The sequence below is a fragment of the Pelophylax lessonae genome, assembly GCF_965119305.1.
Source record: "Pelophylax lessonae genome assembly, chromosome: 7".
Taxonomy (NCBI): Eukaryota; Metazoa; Chordata; class Amphibia; order Anura; family Ranidae; genus Pelophylax; species Pelophylax lessonae.
Genome location: NC_138774.1, coordinates 172850894 through 172875927, shown reverse-complemented (window position 1 = coordinate 172875927; position 25034 = coordinate 172850894). Strand labels below are relative to the sequence as shown.

General features: G+C 44.2%; 1 protein-coding gene across 1 annotated transcript in view; it reads right to left on the bottom strand.

The window, feature by feature from the left end:
- Window positions 1–25034, bottom strand: part of SLC16A2 (solute carrier family 16 member 2) — a 448767-nt gene that overhangs the window by 62287 nt on the left and 361446 nt on the right. Inside the window, exons 3-4 of the mRNA XM_082264459.1 lie at window positions 20888–21347; window positions 2754–2897 (exon numbers count right to left, since the gene is read on the bottom strand). Coding sequence (XP_082120585.1) covers window positions 2754–2897; window positions 20888–21347 — 604 coding nt within the window. The remainder of the gene's footprint in view (window positions 1–2753; window positions 2898–20887; window positions 21348–25034) is intronic.

Sequence of the window (25034 nt, the reverse complement as noted above, 5' to 3'; positions counted from 1 at the left end):
TTTGTCATATATATATATATATATATATATATATATATATATATATATATATATATATATACACAGTATTTTGGAGCTTTTTCATTTAATATTTTTTTTCACAATGATGGGGGCACTATAAATATATGTTTATACACATTTATTTTGAATATATTCAGATGTGAATTTATATAAACTTTAGAATTAGGGGCTCAGGTACAAATTGGCTCACACAGTACTAATATCTCCATCGTGTGTACATTGAGTCATCCCCTAGAATATATTTGTATATACTTATCTAAGAAACACTTATTCATCAATACCAGCGTCTTCTTCATTTTTATTATACCAGATTTGTCTTATATGCACGACAGCACTTCTGTATTGTGCGTTACACACAATGCGTTTACATTGACACTTTGTTACTGTTTTAAATTCATTTTTGTATTTATTAATTCGTAAACATTTCCATTAACACTTTGAGGTATATACTGTTGTGCATATGCTAGTATTTTCACTTATTTTTTTCACTGGATAGTGTACGTTTTATTTAATTTAGTTTATTTTGCGCCACAGCATTTTAGTTCAGTATTTAGTTACAAAGTTTACTAATCTGGTTCTGATATTCAAGGAGCAGTAAAGCATTAGGACTTATGCTTGCCATCTACAGAGTTAGATGGTAGATTGTTGAATTAGCTGATCAGCTTAAAGTGTTAGTCCACCCTAAAACTAAAATCCCTGCATCTATAGCCCTCCATTATCTAACGCTAACCTATCTAGTCCTGTAAAGAAGAAATCAGTATACATACTTTTTTGAAGCCGATCCGATCCAGACTGCAGCAGCGGAAGTTCAGCAGAGGACACACCTGACATCAGTTGTGAAATGAATGGGGAGTGACGTCACCCATAGACTTACTATGTAGCTTCTGTTATCGAATGTGTTCTCTGCATCCGCCTCCACAGCGGAGCCGTGGCTGACAGCTCAGCATGGGATCGGGCCTGATCAGCTTCAAAAAAGGTATGTATACTCCAGTGGTGTACCAACAGGGGGGCGGGGGTGGTCCACCCCGGGTGCCACACATTAGGGGGTGCCAGGGAGCAGCAGGGTGACACCCGGGGCTGGCCGCCGGACTTCCTCCGCCACTCACTGACAAAGGAGTGCGGAGGAGAAGGAACTGTTTAAAGCATAGAATCGGAGAGAGACTCACCGTCACTCACTAGCCCTGAATACACAGCAGCGCGCTGCCGGAGTTAACTGTGCTAGTTAATGAGAAGGCGATTGGTTGCTAGGACCGCCTAGCAACCAATCACCTGCTCATTAGCTAGCACAGTTAACTTCGGCAGTTCCCGCTGACCGCTGTGTATTTAGGGCTCGTGAGTGTGACGGTGAGTCTCTCTCTCCCATTCTCTGCTTTAAACAGTTCCTCCTCCTCTGCTCTGGGGTGGGTCGTCTACATTGTAGAGGGGTTCTATTGGGGGGGTCTGCATTGTAAAGTGGTCCTATTGAGGGGGGGTCTGCATTGTAGAGGGGTTCCATTGGGGGGTCTGCATTGTAAAGGGGTTCTATTGGGGGGGCTTGTATTGTAAAGTGGTACTACTGGGGGGGGTGCATTGTAGAGGGGTTATATTGGGGGGGATTTATATTGTAAAGGGGTTCTATTGGGGGGTTGTATTGTAAAGGGGTTGTATTGGGGGGGTTTGTAGCATAGAGGGGTTCTATTGGGGGGTCTGCATTGTAAAGGGGTTCTATTGGGGGGGTGTATTGTAAAGGGGTTCTATTGGGGGGTCTGCATTGTGGAGGGGTTCTATTGGGGGGCTTTGTATTGTAAAGGGGTTCTATTGGGGGGCTGTGTAATGTAAAGGGATTCCATGGGGGGGGGGTGGGAGCTGCGTAATGTAAAGGGTTCCATGGGGGGGGGGCTGCGTAATGTGAAGGGTTCCAATGGGGGGGGCTGTGTAATGTAAAGGGGTCCAGGGGTACGGGGGCTGTGTAATGTAAAGGGGGTCTTCATACATTTTACTCACATTTGTTACTGCAGTCCTATAGATTTTTTTAGGTTGTGCTTTTTTTTCTGCATTTTCTGAAAGCACACCAAAAGTCCCGCATGCTGCATCTTTGGCGCGCTTTCAGAAAACAGGAAAATCATTTTTTGGGGGGGGGAGTGACACCATGGTTTACTGCACCAGGTAACACCAACCCTAGTGACACCACTGGGAGTAGCACACAGTAAGTGTGCCACTGCCAGGTACATGTAATTCTGTCTGGCACCTTAGGTCATTCAGCACCATTTTTGCAGAGGAGGAGGGGCCTGGTCGCCGGGAGAGCAGATTCTTTTGGGTTCCGGGCTGCAGTGCGTCGAGGCGCTGCACGTGACACGTCAATGTGCAGTTTGTCGCCTGCACGCCGGGGGGGGGGGGGGGGTGCCAGATGTAGGATCCGCCCCGGGTGCCAAATGCACTAGGAACGCCCCTGGTATACTGATTTCTTCTTTACAGGGCTAGATAGGTTAGTGTTAGACTGTGGAGGTCTATAGATGCAGGGATTTTTGTGTTAGGGTGGGCTTCTACTTTAACCTAATCTACTGTATTTCTTTTGTGCATGCTTATCTGTACCCTCCAATAGCTTTCAGTTTTTTGCCTACTCGAAAAACTGGCCATAGATCGGTAGTTTTTTTTTTTTTCACCAACCAGCTTGCCGAACAAAAAAACAAAAAAGTGAGGTGGATGGAGGAATACCCCCCCCCCCCCCCTGCCGAGGACATTGTATCCAGTACCTGCAAGTAAATTTTCTTCAGCCCAGGAATGCAGTCCCCAATTTTGCCAGAAGCAAGGCGACCAACCCCAGATGTTGCTCCAATGCAAACTAGTAGTATCCACGTTCCTTTGTGATCTTTAAATCGTTCCTCCACAAATTTTATCTGAGAGAAAAAAATAAAAAAGGACTAAATAAAAAATATGAACAAAAAAAAATTAAACAGGTTTACATTTTCAAGTGGGTTTCCCCAAGAAAGCTCAAACATATGGGTATTTTGTTTTCTACAAAATGAGGGTGCGTAACCCACTGCACCTTAGCCAACTGGTCTTAAAACATAACTTTTATTAACTAATAAGATATTGAAAAAGTGTGTGAGAATGTATGCGTTTTTTCTTAAAGGAGGCACCTCATTGGAAGAAATGAGAGAATACCACTTTGGTCTTCGTCTGAGCTTAGATCTAAGCAGCTGTAATTCTCCTCTCTGGTCTTAATAATCTGAACTGATTAACTAGTCCAGTACTGTCCACTGAAGTTCAAATATGCCTTGCCTTGAAAATGATATATAGTAATACACATTAAGAATATATGTCACTTTATATTGTGTGAATAATAAAGAATTCATTAAAAATGAGATAATGGCCTTAATATATACTTTGTGTTATTTGACACGTTTGAATTCTTCCACAGGAATTTCTTTATTAAATACCTGCATTTTCACTTTATAAATGAATCCTAAGTGTCTTTTTTCAATCTCTCCACAAGATGGCATGGAATAGTGTTTTTATCACGCATGTGCAAACACAATGACGCTATGACATATACAGATGCCTGAGATGCGTGTGCGGTGACATCATGATGCCAATTACGTCACGTGCACGCCAACCATCTTTGAAAAATATTTTATAAATAGGAGAACACAAAAAAAAAATGGCCATTTTAGAAATTTGCCACGTGGGGAAAGCTTCGCACCCCTCACATTATTTTCTAGCACTATGCACTCCCTTTTTTTTTATTATTTCTTGCACTTTAACCATGACAAAGCTTTCTTAAAGCAAAAAATGTAGGTTTTGTTCAGTTTTCAGGAAACACTTTTGGTTGTGGGTATACATGGCTTCAAGGGGGGTATAGCACCTCAGGTTGATGAGAGACGAATGGTGGTAATTTGAGAGGGAAGAGATTTACAGCAGTCTTTTTTAGAGCCTAGGTAGCAGCTGAAATTTGAGAAAGAAATACCAGTATATGCAAATTGTTTGGCGATGAGCTGCAGAACTGATAGAATAGACCAACCCATTGATTAATAGACAGGTTACAGGCATCTGTCAGGGGATTCATGGTATTAGCAGGCAGCTTATAGAAGATTTCTACTGAAACAGGCAGTTTGATCTCTCTTATCTGATTTGAGGGCCAGTTGCAGAATAGGGAGGAGAGGCTAGATTATTGAGTCAGAGATTTGAACTTGACAGTACTGGACTAATCAGATCAGATTATTAAGAGCAGACAGGAGAGTTTGGAGGCAGTAAACAGGAGAGAAGTAAAATTTCCCAGATTTACATCCATCTATGAGCAATGGTATACAGTGTGAGTAATTGCATTTCCTATTTTCCATGATTTTGTATGAATACGTCTATAAATGTATAAAAACTATTCCAATACTGTATATCAGCCGTCACTAAATGGCGGCCCGCGGTCCAGGAGCGGCCCGCACGAGGCTTCCGCCCGGACCCGTCAGGCCGCCACCGTAAGTAATCATTGGTTTGCTGGGACCGCGGGTGTCCCAGCAACCAGTGACAGTCCGTGTGTGCGCCCCGCCCCCTGCTTCTTTCTTCGGCTCCCTCCCAGCCAGCCGCGAGTTGGGGCGTGACGTCACGTGCGTGCCCCGCCCCCCTGCTCCTAACTGCGGCTCCTGACTCTCACACTCAGCCTAGCCGCGGGACATCACATGCACGCCCTGCCCCCCTGATGTTCGCTGCTCCTGGCTCCCACATTTTTCGCTCCCAAAGGTATGTGGGGCACAGTTTTATAAAATACAGACTGATGGGCATATTTTGTTAAGGGGCACACATTTGTGTCCATTAGAGTGCCCCATAAAATAAAATATGCCTATTAGAGTGCCCCCTAAGATAAAATGTACCCATCAGCTTGCGCCTTATTTTATGTTAAGGGTCACGCTGATGGGCACATTTTATGTTAAGGGGCACTCTAATGGGCATATTTTATGTTAAAGGGCACTCTAATGGGCATATTTTATGTTAAGGGACACTCTAATGGGCATATTTAATGTTAAGAGCAACACTGATAGACACGTTTTGTTTTGCCCATCAGCGTGCCCCTTAACATAAAATGGTCCCATTAGAATGCCCCCTAACATAAAATGTGCCCATCAAAGTGCCCCCTAACATAAAATGTGCCCATCAGAATGCCCCCTAACATAAAATGTGGCCATCAAAGTGCCCCCTAACATAAAATGTGGCCATCAGAGTGCCCCCTAACATAAAATGTGACAATCAGCGTTCCCCTTATTTTATGTTAAGGGTCACGCTGATGGGCATATTTTATGTTAAGGGGCACGCCGATGGGCACATTTTATGCTGGGGGCATGCTGATGGGCAAATTTTATGCTAAGGGTCACGCCGATGGGCACATTTTATGCTAGGGGGCACTCTGATGGCCACATTTTATGTTAAGGGGCACTCTAATGGGCATATTTTATGTTAAGAGCAACACTAATGGACACGTTTTGTTTTGCCCATCAGTGTGCCCCCTTACAAAATGTGCCCATCAGCGTGCACCCTAACATAAAATGTGCCCATCAGCGTGCCCCCTAACATAAAATGTGCCAATCAGAGTGCCCCTTAACATAAAATGTGCCCATCAGCGTGCCCCTTATTTTATGTTAAGGGTCACGCTGATGGGCAAATTTTATGCTAAGGGTCACGCTGATAGACACATTTTATGTTAAGGGGCACTCAAATGGGCATATTTTATGTTAAGAGCAACGCTGATGGACACGTTTTGTTTTGCCCATCTTTCTGAGTCATAGCACAGACTTCAGATTCGGACCTCGGCCCAAAGAAAATTTTAGCGACCGGACCTCCTTGAATTCTAATTAATTACCCCTGCTGTATATACTAATATGATGTTTTATTGTACCTATAGATTGAATTAGTATGCTCTCATCCTACCCCCTATGAAGAAGGAATCATATTCCGAAACATGTTGGGAATCATTGTGAACCCTACTACGATTTGGTTTTCCAACCCTGAGAACCAGTAGACTTCAGAGATTTAGGGATGTTCTGTAGCATGTTTTTTCATGTACTGTGTGATCCTGTATTGCTCAATTTTATGGTGATATCCATTACCTTTTACTGACTATTTAATAAACTTTTTGATTTTACTTCTCTACTGTTCACTGCCTCCAAATTACCATGGGGGATGTCCGTTTCTTGTTTTTTCAATTGTTTATAGGGATGCGGCAGTAGGTCACATGACCTTTTTTGTGTACCTAGTGTGGTGCTTTTTTTCTTAGCCCTAAGCTCTGACTAAGACCTAAGTAATCTCTCATTTCTCCTATTAAGGTGCCCTCTTTAAGTAGAAACACATACATTCCCACACATTTTTTCAATATCTTATTAGTTAATTATATGTTTTAAGACCAGTTGGATAAGGTACGGTGGGTTACACATCCTAGTTTTGTAAAAAATATTAGCACTGCCAGATTTGGTTATTAGAAAATTAAGGTATTGTTAGAGGATATGGGTATTTTGGATTAATATGGCTGATGAAGCCTTATTTCTAGAAACTTCTCATGTGCAGTGGATGTTTCTGGTTCCTATTGGTAAAAACAGTGCTGTGCTGCTAACACATCATCAAACATATGTGGAAAGAATAACCTCAACTTAGAAACAAAAAATGTGGAAATATAAATAAAGAATATCCAAAGAAGTCCAAAATTGTGTTCCAAACAAGTGTTTGATAGGTTAGTATTCACAAGCGTCTCTCAATCCATATAAACTGCTTCACCCGTGGTTCACTAACATAATACACCAATAGAAGAAGTCACATAAGCGGGTGACACTAGTAATAGGGATCCATCGGTCCTGGACATCTGTACCAAAATAGGAGAAAGTCTGCATGCCCCCTTTGAATTCAGATCAAAATTGCGCCACTGGACTGGGATCAAAGACTCAGAAGAGAAACCGTGCCGAAGAAGTCACATGAGCGGGTGACACAACATGTTGGACAGAAGCTGTGTGACGTATTTTCCTGTCTGGAGCCAAAACCAAAAGAGAGTTGTTTCTATACACTGAATGCTGTTCCAGAGTCTGTGACTTTTTGTGAAGTTGTGAGTCCTATTTTGGTACAGATGTCCAGGACTGATGGATTCCTATTACTAATTGGATAAAGCGTATTTAGACCTGTATATTTATATAGGTCTAATGCTGAGGTGTGCGAAAATTTCGGATGGTGGTGGCGGCATGTATTGGTGTATGATATTAGTGAACCACGGGTGAAGCAGTTTATATGGAATGAGAGATTCTTGTGAATACTAACCTCAAACATCAAACACTTAATTGGAACACAGTTTTGGACTTATTTGGGTATTCTTTATATTTACACATTTTATATTTACAGGGAATTTGAGGTCATTATTACCACAGAGGTTTGATGATGTGTTAGCAGCGCAGCACTGTTTTTACTAATAGGTATATATTGATGCGGGGACACTTTTTTAGTGTTAGCAGCAGCAGCAGCAACTATATGTATTTTGTTTTTTAAGTTATTAGTCATATTTTGATGATAGTATATAAATATCACACACACACATACATTTTATTTATATATATATATATATATATATATATATACACACACACACACACACACACACACAGTATCTCACAAGAGTGAGTACATCCCTCACATTTTTGAAAATATTTTATTATATCTTTTCACGTGACAACACTGAAGAAACACTTTGCTACAATGTAAAAGTAGTGAGTGTACAGCTTGTATAACAGTGTACATTTGTTGTCCCCTCCAAATATCTCAACACACAGCCATTAACCACTTTAGCCCCGGAGGATTTGGCTGCTCAATGACCAGGCGCTATTTTGCGATTCAGCACTATATGATTTTAACGGACAATTGCGCGGTCGTGCGACGCTGTACCCAAACGAAATTGACTTCCTTTTTTTCCCCACATATAGAGCTTTCTTTTGGTGGCATTTGATCACCTGTGCGATTTTTATTTTTTGCGTTATAAACAAAAAAAGAGCAACAATTTTGAAAAAATAACAATATTTTTCACATTCTTTTATATGAAATTCTCAAAAAAATGTAAAAATCAAAATGTTTTAACATTTTAGGCCAATTCGTTTTTTGCTACATATTTTTAGTAAAAAAAAAAAAAAAAAATCACAATAAGTGTATTTTGATTGGTTTGCGCAAAAGTTATTGTGTTTATTAACTACGGGAAAAATGTATGTAATTTTTTTTTTTTTACTAGTAATGGTGGCGATCTGCGATTTTTTGCCGAACTGCAACATTGCGGCGGACAGATTGAACCCCTAACTGACATTTTTGAGGGTACCAGTGACATTACTACAGTAATCAGTGCTAAAAATATGCAAAATTACTGTAAAAATGACACTGGCAGGGAAGGGGTTAACAGTATGGGTGATCAAGAGGTTAAATGTGTCCCTAGGGGCGTGATTCTAACTGTGGGGGGGGGCATGGCTTGTGAAGTCATCACAGAGACCGCGCGTGGCCCGCGGCCATCGGAGCCGCCTGTCACACGCACTGGCTCCACGGCTGACGAGTGGGGGCAGGAGCGCACCGCCGGCGGCGCACGCTGGCCCCCTAGAGTCTCCTGAGCCCAGGTTTGCCCAGGAGTGGCTGCCTGCCGCAGCAAATCTGCAGTGGGCGGTCTTCAAGTGGTTAATGTCTAAACCACTAGCAACAAAAGTGAGTACACCCTTGGGGCTCTTTCACACGGCCGCTCCACTTGTCCGCAAATCATCCTATTTTTTTGCGGATGATTTGCGGACATAATGTAAGTCAATGGCATTGCGGATGTCAGCGGAATACCATCCGCTGACATCCGATTTTCTTCCTTTCAGTTCTGTTCCGTTTTTTGGAACGGAACAGAACCCTATTTTTCCTCCGTGTAAAAAACGGAAAGGAAGGAAAATCAGATGTCAGCGGTGTCATCCGCTGACATCCGCAATGCCCATAGACTTACATTATGTCCGCATATCATCCGCAAACGGATGGGATGATATGCGGACACACGGAGCATCACAAGTGTCATCCGCTCCGTGAAAAAAAAAAAAAAGTCCCGCAGAGGAGAAGAACAGCGGAGCAGCCGTCTGAAAGAGCCCTTAATTGGGCCCAATTAGCCATTTCCCTCCTTGATGTAATGTGACTCATTAATGTTGCAAGATCTCAGGTATGTTAAATGTGGTGTTAATTGCTCTCTCATACTGTTCACTGGAAGTCTTTGGGAAATAGATGTATGAGTGCTGCCTGCTGCCAGCATTGCTGCAGAGGGTGAAAAGATGGGGGGGGTCAGCCTGTCAGTGCTCAGACCATACGCTGCACACTGCCTCAAATTGCACTGCATCAAAAGATGCACAAGAAAGCCCGCAAACAGTTTTCTAAAGACAAGCAGACCAAGGACATAGATTACTGGAACAATGTCCTGTGGTCTGATGAGACCAAGATAAACGCATTCGGTTCAGATGGTGTCAAGCGTGTGTGGTGGCAACCAGGTGAGGAGTACAAAGACGAGTGTGTCTTGCCTACAGTCAAGCATGGTGGAGTGTCAAAGTCTGTGGCTGCATGAGTGCTGCCGGCACTGGGGAGCTACAGTTTATTATATCTTTTGCCCAACCATGGCGAGACCTGTTCTGAGTGGAACCTGTCCTCTTAAACCACTGTATGGTCTTGGCCACCATGTTGCAGCTCAGTTTCTGGGTCTTGGCAATCTTCTTAAAGCATAACCCATCTTTATGTAGAGCAACAATAATTTTTTTTCAGATCCTCAGAGAGTTCTTTGCTATAAGGTGCCATGTTTAACTGTCAGTGACCAGTATGAGAGAGTGAGGGCGATAACACCAAATTTAACACACCTGCTCCCCATTTACACCTGAGACCTTGTAACACTAATGGGTCAAATAACACAAGGGAGGGAAAATGGCTAATTTGGCCCAATTTGGACATTTTCACTTAGAGGTGCACTCACTTTTGTTGCCAGTGGTTCAGACATTAATGGCTGTGTGTTGAGTTATTTTGAGGGGACAGCAAATTTACACTGTTATACAAACTGTACACTCACTACTTTACATTGTAGCAAAGTGTAATTTCTTCAGTGTTGTCACATGAAAATATTTACAAAAATGTGAGGGGTATACTCACTTTTGTGAGATACTGTGTGTGTGTGTGTGTGTGTATATATATATATATATATAAAAAATTTATTTATCGGCGTATAACACACACTTTATTCCCCTGAAAAAATAGTGCAAACAATGGGTGCGTGTTATACGCCGATATTTTTTTTTTTTTAGGAACAGGGGGGCGGGGATTGGCGGTCCGGAGGAGTGGTGTTAAGCTGTGAAAATAAATAGTGTCCGTTCAGTGCCAGGTAAGAAAAGTGCTTCTGTGCTCCACTTGCTACAATTAAAGTGCCAGGTGCTCCCCCTGTGGTTCCCTACTTACCAAAGGACGCTAGTTAGCTGGCAGGAAGTATACAGGTCCCTCTCAAAAAATTAGCATATTGTGATAAAGTTCATTATTTTCTGTAATGTACTGATAAACATTAGACTTTCATATATTTTAGATTCATTACACACAACTGAAGTAGTGCAAGCCTTTTATTGTTTTAATATTGATGATTTTGGCATACAGCTCATGAAAACCCCAAATTCCTATCTCAAAAAATTAGCATATTTCATCCGACCAATAAAAGAAAAGTGTTTTTAATACAAAAAAAGTCAACCTTCAAATAATTATGTTCAGTTATGCACTCAATACTTGGTCGGGAGTCCTTTTGCAGAAATTACTGCTTCAATGCGGCGTGGCATGGAGGCAATTAGCCTGTGGCACTGCTGAGGTGTTATGGAGGCCCAGGATGCTTCGATAGCGGCCTTGAGCTCATCCAGAGTGTTGGGTCTTGCGTCTCTCAACTTTCTCTTCACAACATCCCACAGATTCTCTATGGGGTTCAGGTCAGGAGAGTTGGCAGGCCAATTGAGCACAGTAATACCATGTTCAGTAAACCATTTACCAGTGGTTTTGGCACTGTGAGCAGGTGCCAGGTCATGCTGAAAAATGAAATCTTCATCTCGATAAAGCTTTTCAGCAGATGGAAGCATGAAGTGCTCTAAAATCTCCTGATAGCTAGCTGCATTGACCCTGCCCTTGATAAAACACAGTGGACCAACACCAGCAGCTGACATGGCACCCCAGACCATCACTGACTGTGGGTACTTGACACTGGACTTCAGGCATTTTGGCATTTCCCTCTCCCCAGTCTTCCTCCACACTCAGTCCACTGCTTCCGCAGGTCCCCCAAGGTCTGGAATCGGTCCTTCTCCACAATCTTCCTCAGGGTCCGGTCACCTCTTCTCGTTGTGCAGCTTTTTCTGCCACACTTTTTCCTTCCCACAGACTTCCCACTGAGGTGCCTTGATACAGCACTCTGGGAACAGCCTATTCGTTCAGAAATTTCTTTCTGTGTCTTACCCTCTTGCTTGAGGGTGTCAATGATGGCCTTCTGGACAGCAGTCAGGTTGGCAGTCTTTGCGGTTGCGGTTTTGAGTAATGAACCAGGCTGGGAGTTTTTAAAAGCCTCAGGAATCTTTTGCAGGTGTTTAGAGTTAATTAGTTGATTCAGATGATTAGGTTAATAGCTCGTTTAGAGAACCTTTTCATGATATGCTAATTTCTTGAGATGGGAATTTTGGGTTTTCATGAGCTGTATGCCAAAATCATCAATATTAAAACAATAAAAGGCTTGCACTACTTCAGTTGTGTGGAATGAATCTAAAATATATGAAAGTCTAATGTTTATCAGTACATTACAGAAAATAATTAACTTTATCACAATATGCTAATTTTTTGAGAGGGACCTGTATATCCTTTGTGTACTATCAAAATTCCTTGGAACACTACATTAGTTATCCAGTCACTTGGAGAAATCCTTATAGATGGCCGCTCTCAGATCCAAAGTGCCCTCATAAAAATATAATGCCATCCATGGTGAAGTATGTTCAGGTTCTACTTTTAATAATAAAAAGAAACCTACTTACAATAAGTATGAATCAAATAAACAGAGTGCGGCGCGGTGGTTCGCTGCTCTCGCAGCGTGCGCTCCACCGGCCGGAAATTACGTCGTTCTAGGTCCAGTACACTCAGCCAATCGCTAGACGCGTTTTGCCATCCAATCAGGCACCTTCTGGAGCTACGGAAGACGCCTGATTGGATGGCGAAACGCGTCTAGAAATTGGCTGAGCGTACCAGACCTAGAACGACGTCATTTCCGGCCGGTGGAGCGCACGCTGCGAGAGCAGCGAACCACCGCACGGCACTCTGTTTATTTGATTCATACTTATTATTAGTAGGTTTCTTTTTATTAATAAAAGTAGTACCTGACCATACTTCACCATGGATGGCATTATATTTTTATGAGGGCACTTTGGATCTGAGAACGGCCATCTATAAGGATCTCTCCAAGTGACCGGATAACTAATGTGGTGTTCCAAGGAATTGTGACAGTACACAAAGGATATATACTTCCTGCCAGATAACTAGCGTCCTGTGGTAAGTAGGGAACCACAGGGGGAGCACCTGGCACTTTAATTGTAGCAAGTGGAGCACAGAAGAATTTTTCTTACCTGGCACTGAACGCACACTAATTATTTTCACTATTTTTATATATTTATTTATTGTTGCACTAAAACTGAAAATCTATATCAAATACTTAACGCAATTTTCCTTTCCTGATGGACACCCCTTTGTATCCATGCAATCAATTCAACAATTCAAATTAATTGGTGCAATCAAATGTCCAATAAATAAGTAGGGATAATATCCATTTCCTGACAGACTCCATGGCAGCATACGTTTGGGTAGTCCCGCCTCCACTCCTCCCCCATGGGACCCCACTCCCATAAATCCTTGCTCCCTTTTAGCATCCGTGTTCTGTAACTAGCCTACTCAGGAACTGGGAGGGGACTCCTGCTGCCATGGAGTCCATCAGGAAAGGAAAATTAAGGTAAGTATTTGATATAAATTTTCCGTTTTCCTGACAGACTCCATGGCAGCAAACGTTTGGGAAATAACTCGCCAAAACACACTTGGGTGGGCAGATGCTGACAAATTTTAATTAACACCTGCAACAGATAACACTTGAGCACCAAAACCAACAGAGGAAAGAGCCGCCGGCTCAACACAATAATGTGACATAAATGTGTGAATGGACGACTAAGACGCTGCTCTGCAGACCACATCCGGAGCGACATGTCTTGAAGCTGCCCATGAAGTAGCCACACCACGCGTAGAATGTGCAGTCCCCGCTTTAGGAGGAACCAAGCCCTTCTCTCTATAAGCCCACTGAATCGCCTCTACTATCCAGGAGGCAATTGATCTTGAAGAAGCACGCATACCTTTGTTCTTCCCAGACAATAGGACAAAGAGATAATCCGTCTTCCGGATGTGGGCAACACGCTCAGACAGTATTTGGAAGCTACAGCCTGAGGATGGACTTCCAGAGGTTCGGCCGATGAGTTGAAAGTAGGGAGAACAATTTCTTGGTTCTCATGAAAGACCGAAGTGACTTTAGGCCTTGCTCCCAGCATTGGAATAAGGACAACTCTATCCGGGAAAAAGGTCAGAAAAGGTTCCTTACTTCCCAGACTTTGAATCTCTGACACCCTTTTTGCAGATGTGATAGCCACTAGAAAGACTGTCTTGAGGGTGAGATGTTTCACCGATATAGGTTCTTCAGGGCTTGTGCCAACTGAGGACAGGAAATCAAGAACCAAAGGCATGTGGCACTTGGGGAACCTCAGCTTCTTCTGTGGCCTTAGCCTTACTGCTCCTTTGAAAAATTGCCTGATCAGAGGATGTGCAGCCCAGGACATGCCTGTGAAAGCGGAGATGGCTGAAACTTGCACTCGCAGGGCGCTTACTTAAAGAGGCAACTCCAATCCCGACTGAAGGAAAGACAGAATATCTTGTACGGAAGGAGATGACCAGGACTTTCCCTTGGACTCCAGGAAAGAAGTAAACCTAGCCCAAATTCTTTCATAGGTTTTATTCGTGCTTTGTCTTCTAGCACTCAAAAGAGTTGGTATGGCTACTTCAGGACAACCTAACGCTTCCAGCCTTCCCCTCTCAAAAACCAGACCCGAAGGTGCAGACGGGCTGGGCATGGGTGAAGAATGGAGCCCTGGGACAGCAGATCCGCTCTGAGAGGAAGAGGGACTGGGTCGCGGTAGCTCAGCTGAAATAGCAGGGGAAACCACGGTCTGTTGGGCCAGAACAGGATTACTGCAACCACCTTCACTGATTCCATCTTGATCCTCCGCAGGAATTGGAAGATGACTGGCACTGGGGGAAAGGCATAAGCCTTGTGAAACTTCCAGCAATCTGTCAGGGCATCTACCCCAAATGCTCTGGGATCTCTGTTCCTCGAATATAACTTCTCTGACTTCCTGTTGTGGAAGGAGGCAAATAGATCTACCTCTGGGATGAATCCCAAGGACAGGATCCAGTTGAACACGTCCTCGTGGAGAGACCATTCGTCGTTGTTGAGTTGTGTTCTCGAGAGGAAATCCGCTTGTATATTCTGAGCCCCTGGTATGTATACTGCTGACAGATTGACCAGGTTTCTCTGAGCCCAGGTCAATATCGGCTCTACTTCCCGAAGCAGGGATGCACTGCGAGTTCCGCCTCGTCTCCTCACATAGGCTACTGCGGTCGTGTTGTCTAACCTCAGCATGACTGAGGTGCCCCGAATAAGGTGGCCGAAGGCTAGCAATACCTGAAAGGCCGCCCGAAGTTCCAGGATGTTGGACACGATCTGGCGAGACCGAAAGTCCCATCTCCCTTGTGCCATCTCTGTTCCGCAATGACCGCCCCAACCGATGCTGCTGGCGTCTGATGTCACTATCACCCAAGATATGGGGGCTATGGAGTGACAATTGCGCAAATTCTTCAGCTGTAACCACCAAGGAAGCCAGCTCTTCATGGCTGCGGTTATCACTATTCGCTGAGAATTGCTGATTCCGTTCCATTGTTGAAGAAAACCCCTCTGAAAAGGCCTCATTTTCCAGAGAGCCCACTTCACCATAGGGGCTGTTGACACCATCGTGCCGATTATCCTCAGGCAATGTTTGGCTGTGAGATGGGAAGCTGACAAGGCTAGGAGACACCCTGTCCCTGATTACCGGAATCTTTTCTTCTGGTAGAGAGATGGTACTGTTCTTGGTGTTGAACAGAGCGCCCAAAAAGTCCAGGGACTGGGTAGGAATTAGATGACTTTTTTTCCCTGTTCAGGATCCAGCCAAATTTCTCTAAGGACGAGATGACCAGAGTTAGATGTTCCAGGATGACAGACTTGTCTTGGGCCAGTAGAAGGAGGTTGTCTAGATAATGGTAAAGACGGACTTCTCTCAGTCTTATCAAGGCTACCACCGCTAACAAGACCTTTGAAAAGGTACGAGGAGACGTGGAAAGCCCGAAGGGGAGACATACAAACTGTAGATGAAGCTGGCCGACCGAGAATCTTAGGTATTGCTGAAACTCTGTGGCCACTGGCACGTGGAAGTATGCATCCTTCAGGTCTACTGAGACCATCCAATCTCCCGGTTGAATGGCTTGTTGAATGGAGAACAAGGTCTCCATCTTGAATTTCTCTCCTTTGATGAAGCGATTCAAGTACGTCAGATCTATCACTGGTCTCCATGCGCCGCTCTTCTTGCGCACCATGAAAAGTGGAGAGTACACTCCGAGTCTTCTTTCGGATTCTGGCACTGGAACCACTGCTCCTTGAGTGACTAGCGAGTCTATGTAGGATGAGAGAATCTCTCTTTTGTCACCTGACCGAGGAAGGGAGGTAGGAACAAATCTGTCTCCGGGAATACTGGTGAAGGTTCAAGAATGTCCTGCAGAGACCGTGTTGACGACCCAAGCATCCCGGACTGAGGCCGCCCAGACCTGCCGAAAGTGAAAGAGACGACCTCCCACCTGACCGGCCTGAGCGGGCCCAATCTCAAAAGGACTTTGTGGTGTCTCTATCCCCAGACTGATTGCTCTTGGGGCCTTTCCGAAAGGAAGACTGCCTGGACTTCCAGTTTCTTCCAAACTCCCTTCCTGGCCTATAACTACGTGCCTCCCTGGCACGGTCAGTACTCTGTTTTCTAGGAGGAAGCCTTTTCTGACCAAGAAGAGGCCTATCCTGGGGGTGAAAGCCCGACTTACCACCAGTAGCCTTAGAGATGGCGCTATCCAACTTATTCCCAAAGAGGGAAGAACCCTAAAAGGGAATGCGGCACCATACCTGCTTAGAAGCAGGATCAGCCAACCAAGGGCGCAACCAAAGTGCACGCTTTGCTGTAACAGATGATAGCATCCCCCGTGCTAACAGGCGTATAATATCAATAGACTCCTCCCCCAGAAAGGCTGAGGCCAGTTTCAACTCCTGGATAGGAGAGTTCTTGGCTGCATCTTCTGAGGGAATCATCGACATTGTCCACCCATACTTCCATGGCTTTGGACAGAGATGTCAAGGCTAGGGCCGGCTTGCAGGCAGCACCTACTGAAAGATAGACACGCTTCAGATCCGTGTCAATTCTTCTGTCGAGAGGATCCTTAAAGGAAACCGTATCCTCAAGAGGCAAAGTGACATGTTTTACTAGCCTCATAACAGCCGCATCCACTAGAGGAGGAGATTCCAGGTGTTTTGACTTCCTCTTCCTTGAATGGATAGAGTTTAGCCAATTTTGAGACCATGGAGTTCTCTCTCTCCACCTTGCTCCATTCTTCCGTTATGATTTCTCCTAATTCAGGGATGAATGGAAAATTCAGCCGCTCCTTGTTCAGCTGCTTGAAATATTTTCTCTGCTTAGGGGCAGAGACCACTGGATCTTCCCAGTTCAAGGTTTCTCTAACGGCTTTCACTAGCGGTGGAACCAGGTTGAAAGAGAATCCCAAACTAGGTTAATCTTGGTCAGAATCGCTCTCCGATTCAAATACCGAGGGATGGCTAGGTTCAGATGATTCAAGGACCCGTCCGCCAGAAAATTCTCTAACAGGAGAGACAGATGGTTCTGGTACTGGAGACTGCCGTCTATTAAGATCAGCCAGGGAGTCCTTGACAATGCGCTTGACCATGGACTCAAGTTGTCGGTCAGAGCTTCCCCTTTCACCCGCTGCTCGGGAATAACAGGAGTCGCATAGCGATTTTCCGTCCAGCAAATGAATCCCACAGCCCCAGCATTTTGTCTCGCTGGATTGGCGTGAAGATCTAGCAGGTGACCGGTCTTTACTGCGGTGTCTGGACTTGGAAGAGGAGCCATGTCTGGAGGAAGAGCGAGGATGCTGCGTTTTTGCATGGCGATCTTCTCGCGTGCCCTGAGGCTGTTCAGACCTAGAGGAGGAGCTGCAAAGGGAATATACAAGGGAGTAAACCACAAGACCACCCGAATATCCTGCTCCCCCCCTCATTCCAGCCCTGCACTCACCTAAGAGAGGGCTGGTTACAGGGGAGCGGTGATGTATCCATAAGGAAGTGACAAGTGTACACTAGAAAAGATCAATGCAGGAGTACTTAGCACAAGAATAACCATAGTAATGCTCCCCAAAGACCCCTCATACAGAGGACCCACATACCTTGCCACCGGAGTACACAGACGTGGGAACGCCGCAATTCTACAGTCAGTCCCATAGGCTGTGGGACTGACAACCCTTTAAATTTGGCTTTGGCGCATGCCCGAACCAAGCCTCGTTCTCGGTCAGCCGGCGCGCATGCACAGATCGACCGAAAACGCCGCAAATGGAACGCAGAGCATTCCACGGCATCCATAGTACCTCCCGGACCACCAGGAAGTACACAGAGAAGCGAGGAGCCGCACGCTAAACCACCAGGGAAGCGCTAGATCACCAGGCAAGTAAAACACAGTATGAATAAGGGCTAAACACTTACCTCTCCGTGCTGCTTACCGCTAGACACCAGGGAAATACCGAATCAGCTACCAGGAAACAATATCCAACGATGGGGCAATGCACATGAGGCCACCCGCAACAGCCGGGCTCACTGGCCATGCCATTTGGCCTGCTTTGTCAGGCATCTCAAGGCTCCTCTTCAGCATGCCAACCCCATACCCCGCAGCAGCAAGGGCTTATAGGGGAAATAATTCCTGCCGACCCTCATTAACCCTGCGTCTTCAAAAACGATTTATCACCGAAATTGTAGGAATTCAGCACCAAACAGGTGCAGGAGGAGGACAAAAAAAACCACGGATGCTGAAAGGGAGCAAGGATTTATGGGAGTGGGGTCCTATGGGGTAGGAGTGGAGGCGGGACTACCCAAACGTATGCTGTCATGGAGTCTGTCAGGAAATGGATATTATCCCTACTTATTTATTGGACATTTGATTGCACCAATTAATTTGAATTGTTGAATTGATTGCATGGATACAAAGGGGTGTATTGCTATTATAACCTATTGCAATTTGCACATTTGCTTATTTTGCACATTTATAGTTTGGATATTAGTAGCAGCTTGGAAACACATTTCTTGCATCACTTTAAAGTCACTAGCACTTTATTTTTCAGCAGCAGCTACATACGCACGTTTATACATATTTATATTCATGCACATCTATTTACCATTAGCGCGAGAATATATACTTTTTTTTCTTGGACACTGACACAATGTAGGAAGCATTTATGAAAAGGGGCCTGCAGTGATTTTTTTCATTTACTTAAGAGGACGCTGGCAGGGCTGTCCCAGTAGACTGGGGTCTTCCTGGGAGTGCATGGGGGCTGTGCAGTGTAAAGGGGGCTGGAGAAAAAGTTACTGTACAACCCAATTCATCTCCAACACACCTCAAATCTCAAATCCCTCCCAAGTCCCACAACTACAATACATAATGTAGGAGCTCAGCTGGGAAGTACTGGGGTATAGAGGTACTAGGATGGAGACAGTGGAATGTATGACTCTTGACACCACCTCCAGATTCAAAGCTGCTGTGTCCTACTGTGCATTGGGGAACTGTGAAATGTAAAGGGGGGCTGTATAATGAAAGGGGCTGTGTACTGTTATTTTTAATTTTTTAAAAAGTTTCTTTCCTAAAACTTCCTTCTTAAAATTAAGGTGCGTGTTATATGCCGGTGCGTGTTATACGCCGATAAATACGGTGTATATATATATATATATATATATATATATATATATACATACAAACACACACGAAGGTCGTTCAGGTCAAACCGGGACTTTTAATTTTACAGGTATAAAAACGATGCTAGTGTGGTGGTACTACATGCAGTAGTGAAAGTGTGTCCCATTACTGATAGGTTGCGGGCCAGTTCAGTTCAGAGACCATTAATCAAGATAGTAGACAACAATATTAGTGCATGCATGGAACAGCAGGCGGTGATGAAGTTTCTTGTGAATGAAGGCGTAAAACCCATGGATAGCTACAAATCTACAGTACGAGGATGAGATGCTCAGCCGCAGTAAAACATTTGAATGGTGTAAACGTTTTAAAGATGGCTTTAGGTCTGTCAGTGAGGATTTAGACTGTGGTGGTTCCCAGCTCACAACAGTCATTCCTGTGAATATTCAGCGCGTGAAACACCTGAGCCTGGATAAAACGGCGCATAACCTGTCATGAAATTGCACAAGAGACTAATCTTTCTGTGAGAACGGTGAACACAATCATTCACAAACATTTGCACTACCCCTGTAGAATCATAATCAACAGTGAATATTACTGTCCCATCCTGAGTGATGTGCATACACGTCAGTAATTAAACCAGGTTGTTGTTTTTTTCTGCAAAGGGTGTTCTGTTTCCCCAGGAAAATGCACAAGCTCATACTGCTCACTACACTAATGTGCACATTACAGTAACTAGGCTGGGAGGTATTGCCACATTCCCCTTACAGCCTGGACCTCGCCCCAAGTGATTTCTACCTATTTGGACCCCTAAAAGAGTTCCCCGGAGGTCAGAATTTCAGCAATGATGGTGAAGTGAAGCAGGCTGTCCTAGGATGGTTCAGGCCTCTTATTACATAAACTCAAAAGTCCCAGTTCAACTTGAAAGCACATCATGTATACACGGTTTCTGCTTTCTGATGGTGTTCCTAAGCTCAGATCATTGATTGCTTCAGCCCGATGTTGTTGGGAGAGATCAAGTAGTTAGGTGGGAGAGGTCAGTGCCTGAATATTTATAAGTTATTTAAGAGTGAGCTGGGGGAAAGCAATACATATTTCAAGCAACCTTCCAGAGTGTTCTTTTCTTCCCAGGGTTCTTCCCTTCGTGGATTTGAGTTTGTAAAGTTCCTGGACTGCAGAGTTTATGCTACTCTGGATTCTGTTCAGAGTTAACTGTGCAAAAGCTGCACATGGATTGTGGAAAAAAAGGAAAGCACCTATAGCTACCCAGATCTTCAGTGTTCCTTCCATCATGTGGCCAGTGTAGCTACAAGCAAACATCCTGCTGACCTACAGATTTTGAATTTCTAATGTGCACATCAGTATTTAAAACTACAAACCCAAGTAAAGTGACTGGCGGCCATCTGGGTTACTCTGATACATGCTAAAAATCCAGCCCAGAGAAGTGAACGTGTTAGGAAATATAAGTTTGGAGGTGTACTAGGGAACTCAACATGTATACCTACTACACTGCTTTACTGAATGCACTTGTAGGACTGCTGAACTTCACAAGTAATCTTTTTGTAGGTGACAATATTTTACTATAAATTCTAATAATCACTGTCCTCACCATCTGCTGCATTTTTATTTGTGACATACAAACATGCACTACATGGTTCATAACTGGGCAATAATAATAATATATATTTGGTCCTGTTAACAGCACACATTCTGGTTTTACATTTTGTTCATTGGCAATGACATACCAGATGGATATAAGGAACAAAATATCCCAAAACTGTTGTGGCAATACCACAAGCCCAAATTCTGTAACTCTTCTTCTGGAATACTTGCAAGCTGAAATATTTCCGTATTTGTGCGAGACACTGCTGGGCTTTATTCCTTCCAGCCACTTTCTCCTCCTCTTTGTTATAATCAATTGGTGGAGGTAAAAGTGGCTTGAATGTGAGAGAGAGGAATATTTGAACAAACATGAAAGCACTCAGCACTCGAAATGTGTGTGCCAAGCCAATAGTATTTCCCATGGTCTCCAGCAAGAAAGGAAGGCACATTGTGAACACACAGCCACCACCAGCCACAATGCCATTTGCAAGACCAAGTCGCTTCTTAAAGTAGTGACCGAGAATGACCAGAGAGGGTTGAAATGCAAATGAAGATCCACATCCGAAGAGTATTCCATAAGTAAAATATCGAACACCTAGGGACCTGTTAGAAAGAAAAAAAAACACACCATGATGCTCTTCATATATAATCATGCTTATCATCACTGTTCTGAAACTCACAAGCAGCATTAACAACCTACAAAATTTTATTGTGAAAAAAATTCTACAGACCTATTCATACTTGTAACAATTTATGTTGCTTACAAAATTATTGATTTTATAATTTTGTTTATTACATTGAGGCCTCATGCACACTGGACGTTTTTACAGCTGCTCCTAGAGGCATCAGTCATACCTCTCCATGTTATTCTATGTGTCCATGCACACATAGGCTTTTAGGAGCTGTAAGTGCAACAGGTGTTTTCAAAGCTGCAAAAAAAACGCAGGGCCAGTTTGTTCCGCAGCAGCAGCGTTACAGCTGTAAAAACGCCCGACGCAGCTAAACACTGTATACAGCGTTAAGCCGCATTAAGCGTTTTTAAGCTGTAATAATTGGATTTGGGAGTGGAAAATAGAAGAGGGCAGAGAAATGCTGCTAAATGCTAAACGCGCATTACAGCCAATGCAAAAAGCATCTAAAAGCAAGTTTTTTACAGCCGCTTTTTCCTGGCGTCGGTACTGGCTTTGCAGCCGTTTTGCATGAGACCTAGCATAAATATACCCTGGAGCATTTTAAAGACACTGGTAAAATCAGTTGTGGACTCTTCTGGGGCAGAAATTAATATCCCACTTACAGCCACAAATTCTCAAAGGACTATTTTGTGTGGAAACCAGGAACCTCAGCACCCAAAGGAATGCCACAGAAACACAGGCGCACATAAAAACTCCAAGCAAACTGTGTTCCTGGTGGAAATAGAGGCCTAAACCACAGCAAAGTAAGGCAAGAGTGACAAGTAAGGCAAGTGTGTGTGTGGGGGTCTCAACACATGGCCTAGGGGTGTATACAAAGTTTGAGCAGTCCTGACAGCTGAATGCCTAGCTGTAACAGCGAGCAACAGTTTAGCAGTAAGCCTTAAGCTCCGTACACACGATCAGATTATCGAAAGATCTGTCGTCCGTTTTTTGTGGCATGCTAGTCTGATGTGGAAAGTGAAGAGGTTATTTTCATACGAATTTTCCAGTACGACAGAATTCTACTTCAGAAGTGATGTCATGTGTTGGATTGCTTTGTATGTGTTCTTTCGTCTCTGAGCATGCCTAGTCTTGCTCTTAACATTTTTTTCCGTCAAAATCTGTACTAATGAGACGAAAATCGGACGTTGTATTACAGACGACAAAAATTATATAGCCTGCACATCAGGATTTTGTGAGCCGAAAACACCATACTAACAATCCGAAAATCAGCAGATCGGTCGTCGGACGAATTTTCCCTACAGATTTTCTTATCGTGTGTACGGGCCTTAAGGGCTGAATTGGTAAGCTCCTGAGCTTGCTATCTGCTCAATAAAAGGACATCGTAGCAGCACAGTACAACACACTGTTTCAACACTGTTTAAAGGAATAGTACTGTTGTGATGTTTGCGATGTCATCAGCATTTCCTGTCATTCTATTGTCACTCTTATTTAGGCCTGCCCTGCCAACCTTTGCAGCAACAGAGCACACTTTTGATAATTGTGAGCTATAAATTACTATTACAAGTGATTTATTGCTGCAGAGGTGCATTGAGGAAGGCTGGATGAGGTCTCCCACAGTGAAAGAGAAAAGGATTTTATGGTAAGTTCTTACAAAAATCCAGTTATTTTGATTTCTTTTTCTGAGGTCCATTGACAGACGCAGCTCTCATACTTCTTATCCAATTGTTATGCTGCCCCCTGCAGGAGTAGTTCTAGGCAGGAACAAAACAAAACAAAAACAATTCTCCACGCCCACAGGGCTGTCCCCATAGGCATAACCCCACACCCTCTGCTCCAGCAAACCAGTTTCATTGTAAGCAGTGAAGAAAATACATAACACATCCCATATCAGAGGGGTGGGTGCTGCGTCTGTCAATGGACTTCAGAGAATTTTACCAAGTTGTTACAAAAATCAATTTTTCTCTATCGTCCATTGACAGACGCAGCTCTTATACTTATTATCCATTGGGATGTCCCAAAGCAGTGTAGGCATGTGGGGTGGGAAGAACGCAACCAGATTGTAACGTAAACTCCAAAGGCTAAACTTAGCCAACTGGGTAACATGAAGCCCAACCAACAACAACAGGAGCTCACCCAGGAGAGAAAAAAAAATCCTAAAGAGAAATAAACGATTCTCCTAAGAAACAGCAGCCTGCAAAACATTGCGGCCAAAGGAAGCATCCGCAGATACCAACAAGTCAATCTTGTAGAATTTTGTAAAAGTGTGCACAGACGACCAAGTCGATGCTTTACAAAGTTGCACTACTGAGGCCTGATGGCAAAAAGCCCAAGAGGCACTCAGCGCTCTAGTAGAATGGGCCTTCACAGGGAAAGGAGGAACCTGACCCTTGAGTGAATAAGCCTGAACAACCGCCTGCCTGATCCATATGGATATGGTCGCAGCCAAACTTTTTCGAGGTCTGTCAGTAAGCACAAATAGTCAGATTACCTAAAAGACTCAGTTACCGTCATCGCCCGAACCACATCCAATTTCCTTGGGATGCTTAGGCCATAAGGAAGGCAACACAATGTCTTCATTGATATGAAAATCTGACCCCACCTTAGGAAGGAAAGACAGATTAGGTCGGAGTACCACTTTATCGCTGTGGACCACCAAATAAGGCGAACGACAGGACAGCGCCGCCAACTCAGACACTGCTTTCCTTGTCCCAGAAGGTTGCCTTTCTGGTGGCTATTACTTCTGCTAACACTTTTGAAGAACAGACAAAACTAGATTGAGATCCCACGCGGGCAGCAGGGATCTCCTGGGAGGAGCCAGATGACGCACCCTCTGAATAAAAGTGTGAATCAAGCTATTAGTAGCCAACGGACGTTGGAAGTAAATAGCCAAGACCGACACTTATCCCTTGATAGTGGCCAAAGGCAATCGCTGCACAGCCCCTTTTTTGTAAAAGGGCCAAAACCCTAGCTATAGAACATTGTTTCCCAACTCCGGTCCTCAGGGCACACTAACATGCCAGATTTTAAGTATTACCTTGGGGAGATGCAGACTAGAATACTGCATTCACTGAGCAGCAAATTATATCACTTGTGATGTATTTCAGTTTTCTTGCAAACCTGGCCTGTTAGTGTGCCCTGAGGACCGGAGTTGAGAAACACTGCTATAGAAAAAACGAGAGGGTGCAGCTGCAGCGATTCACACCATGAAATGTAGGATTTCCACATATGATGATAGATCTTCCTGGACGTCAATTTCCTGGCCTTCAAAAGTGTAGGAATCGCAGAGTCAGAAAGGCCTCTATCCCTCAACACCTGCGACCGTAAAGCAGGATGGAAGTTCGGTCCCTGAGACAGCAGATCCTCCTGCAGAGGAAGTCTCCATGGAGGATCTACGACCATTTTTACCAGGTCTGCGTACCAAGGCCACTGAGGCCAGTCTGGTGCCACCAGAATGACCGAAATGCCTTCCACTACCACCCTGCGAAGAAACCTTGGAAGGACCACGAGTGAAGGGAAGGCAAAAACCAGCCTATACTGGCTCCAAGGAGCCACCAAAGCGTCTGTGGCATCGGCCAGAGGATCCCAAGACCTAGCCACAAAGTGCTGGACTTTTCTGTTGAGGCGAGACACAAACAGATCCACCTCCAGAGTCCCC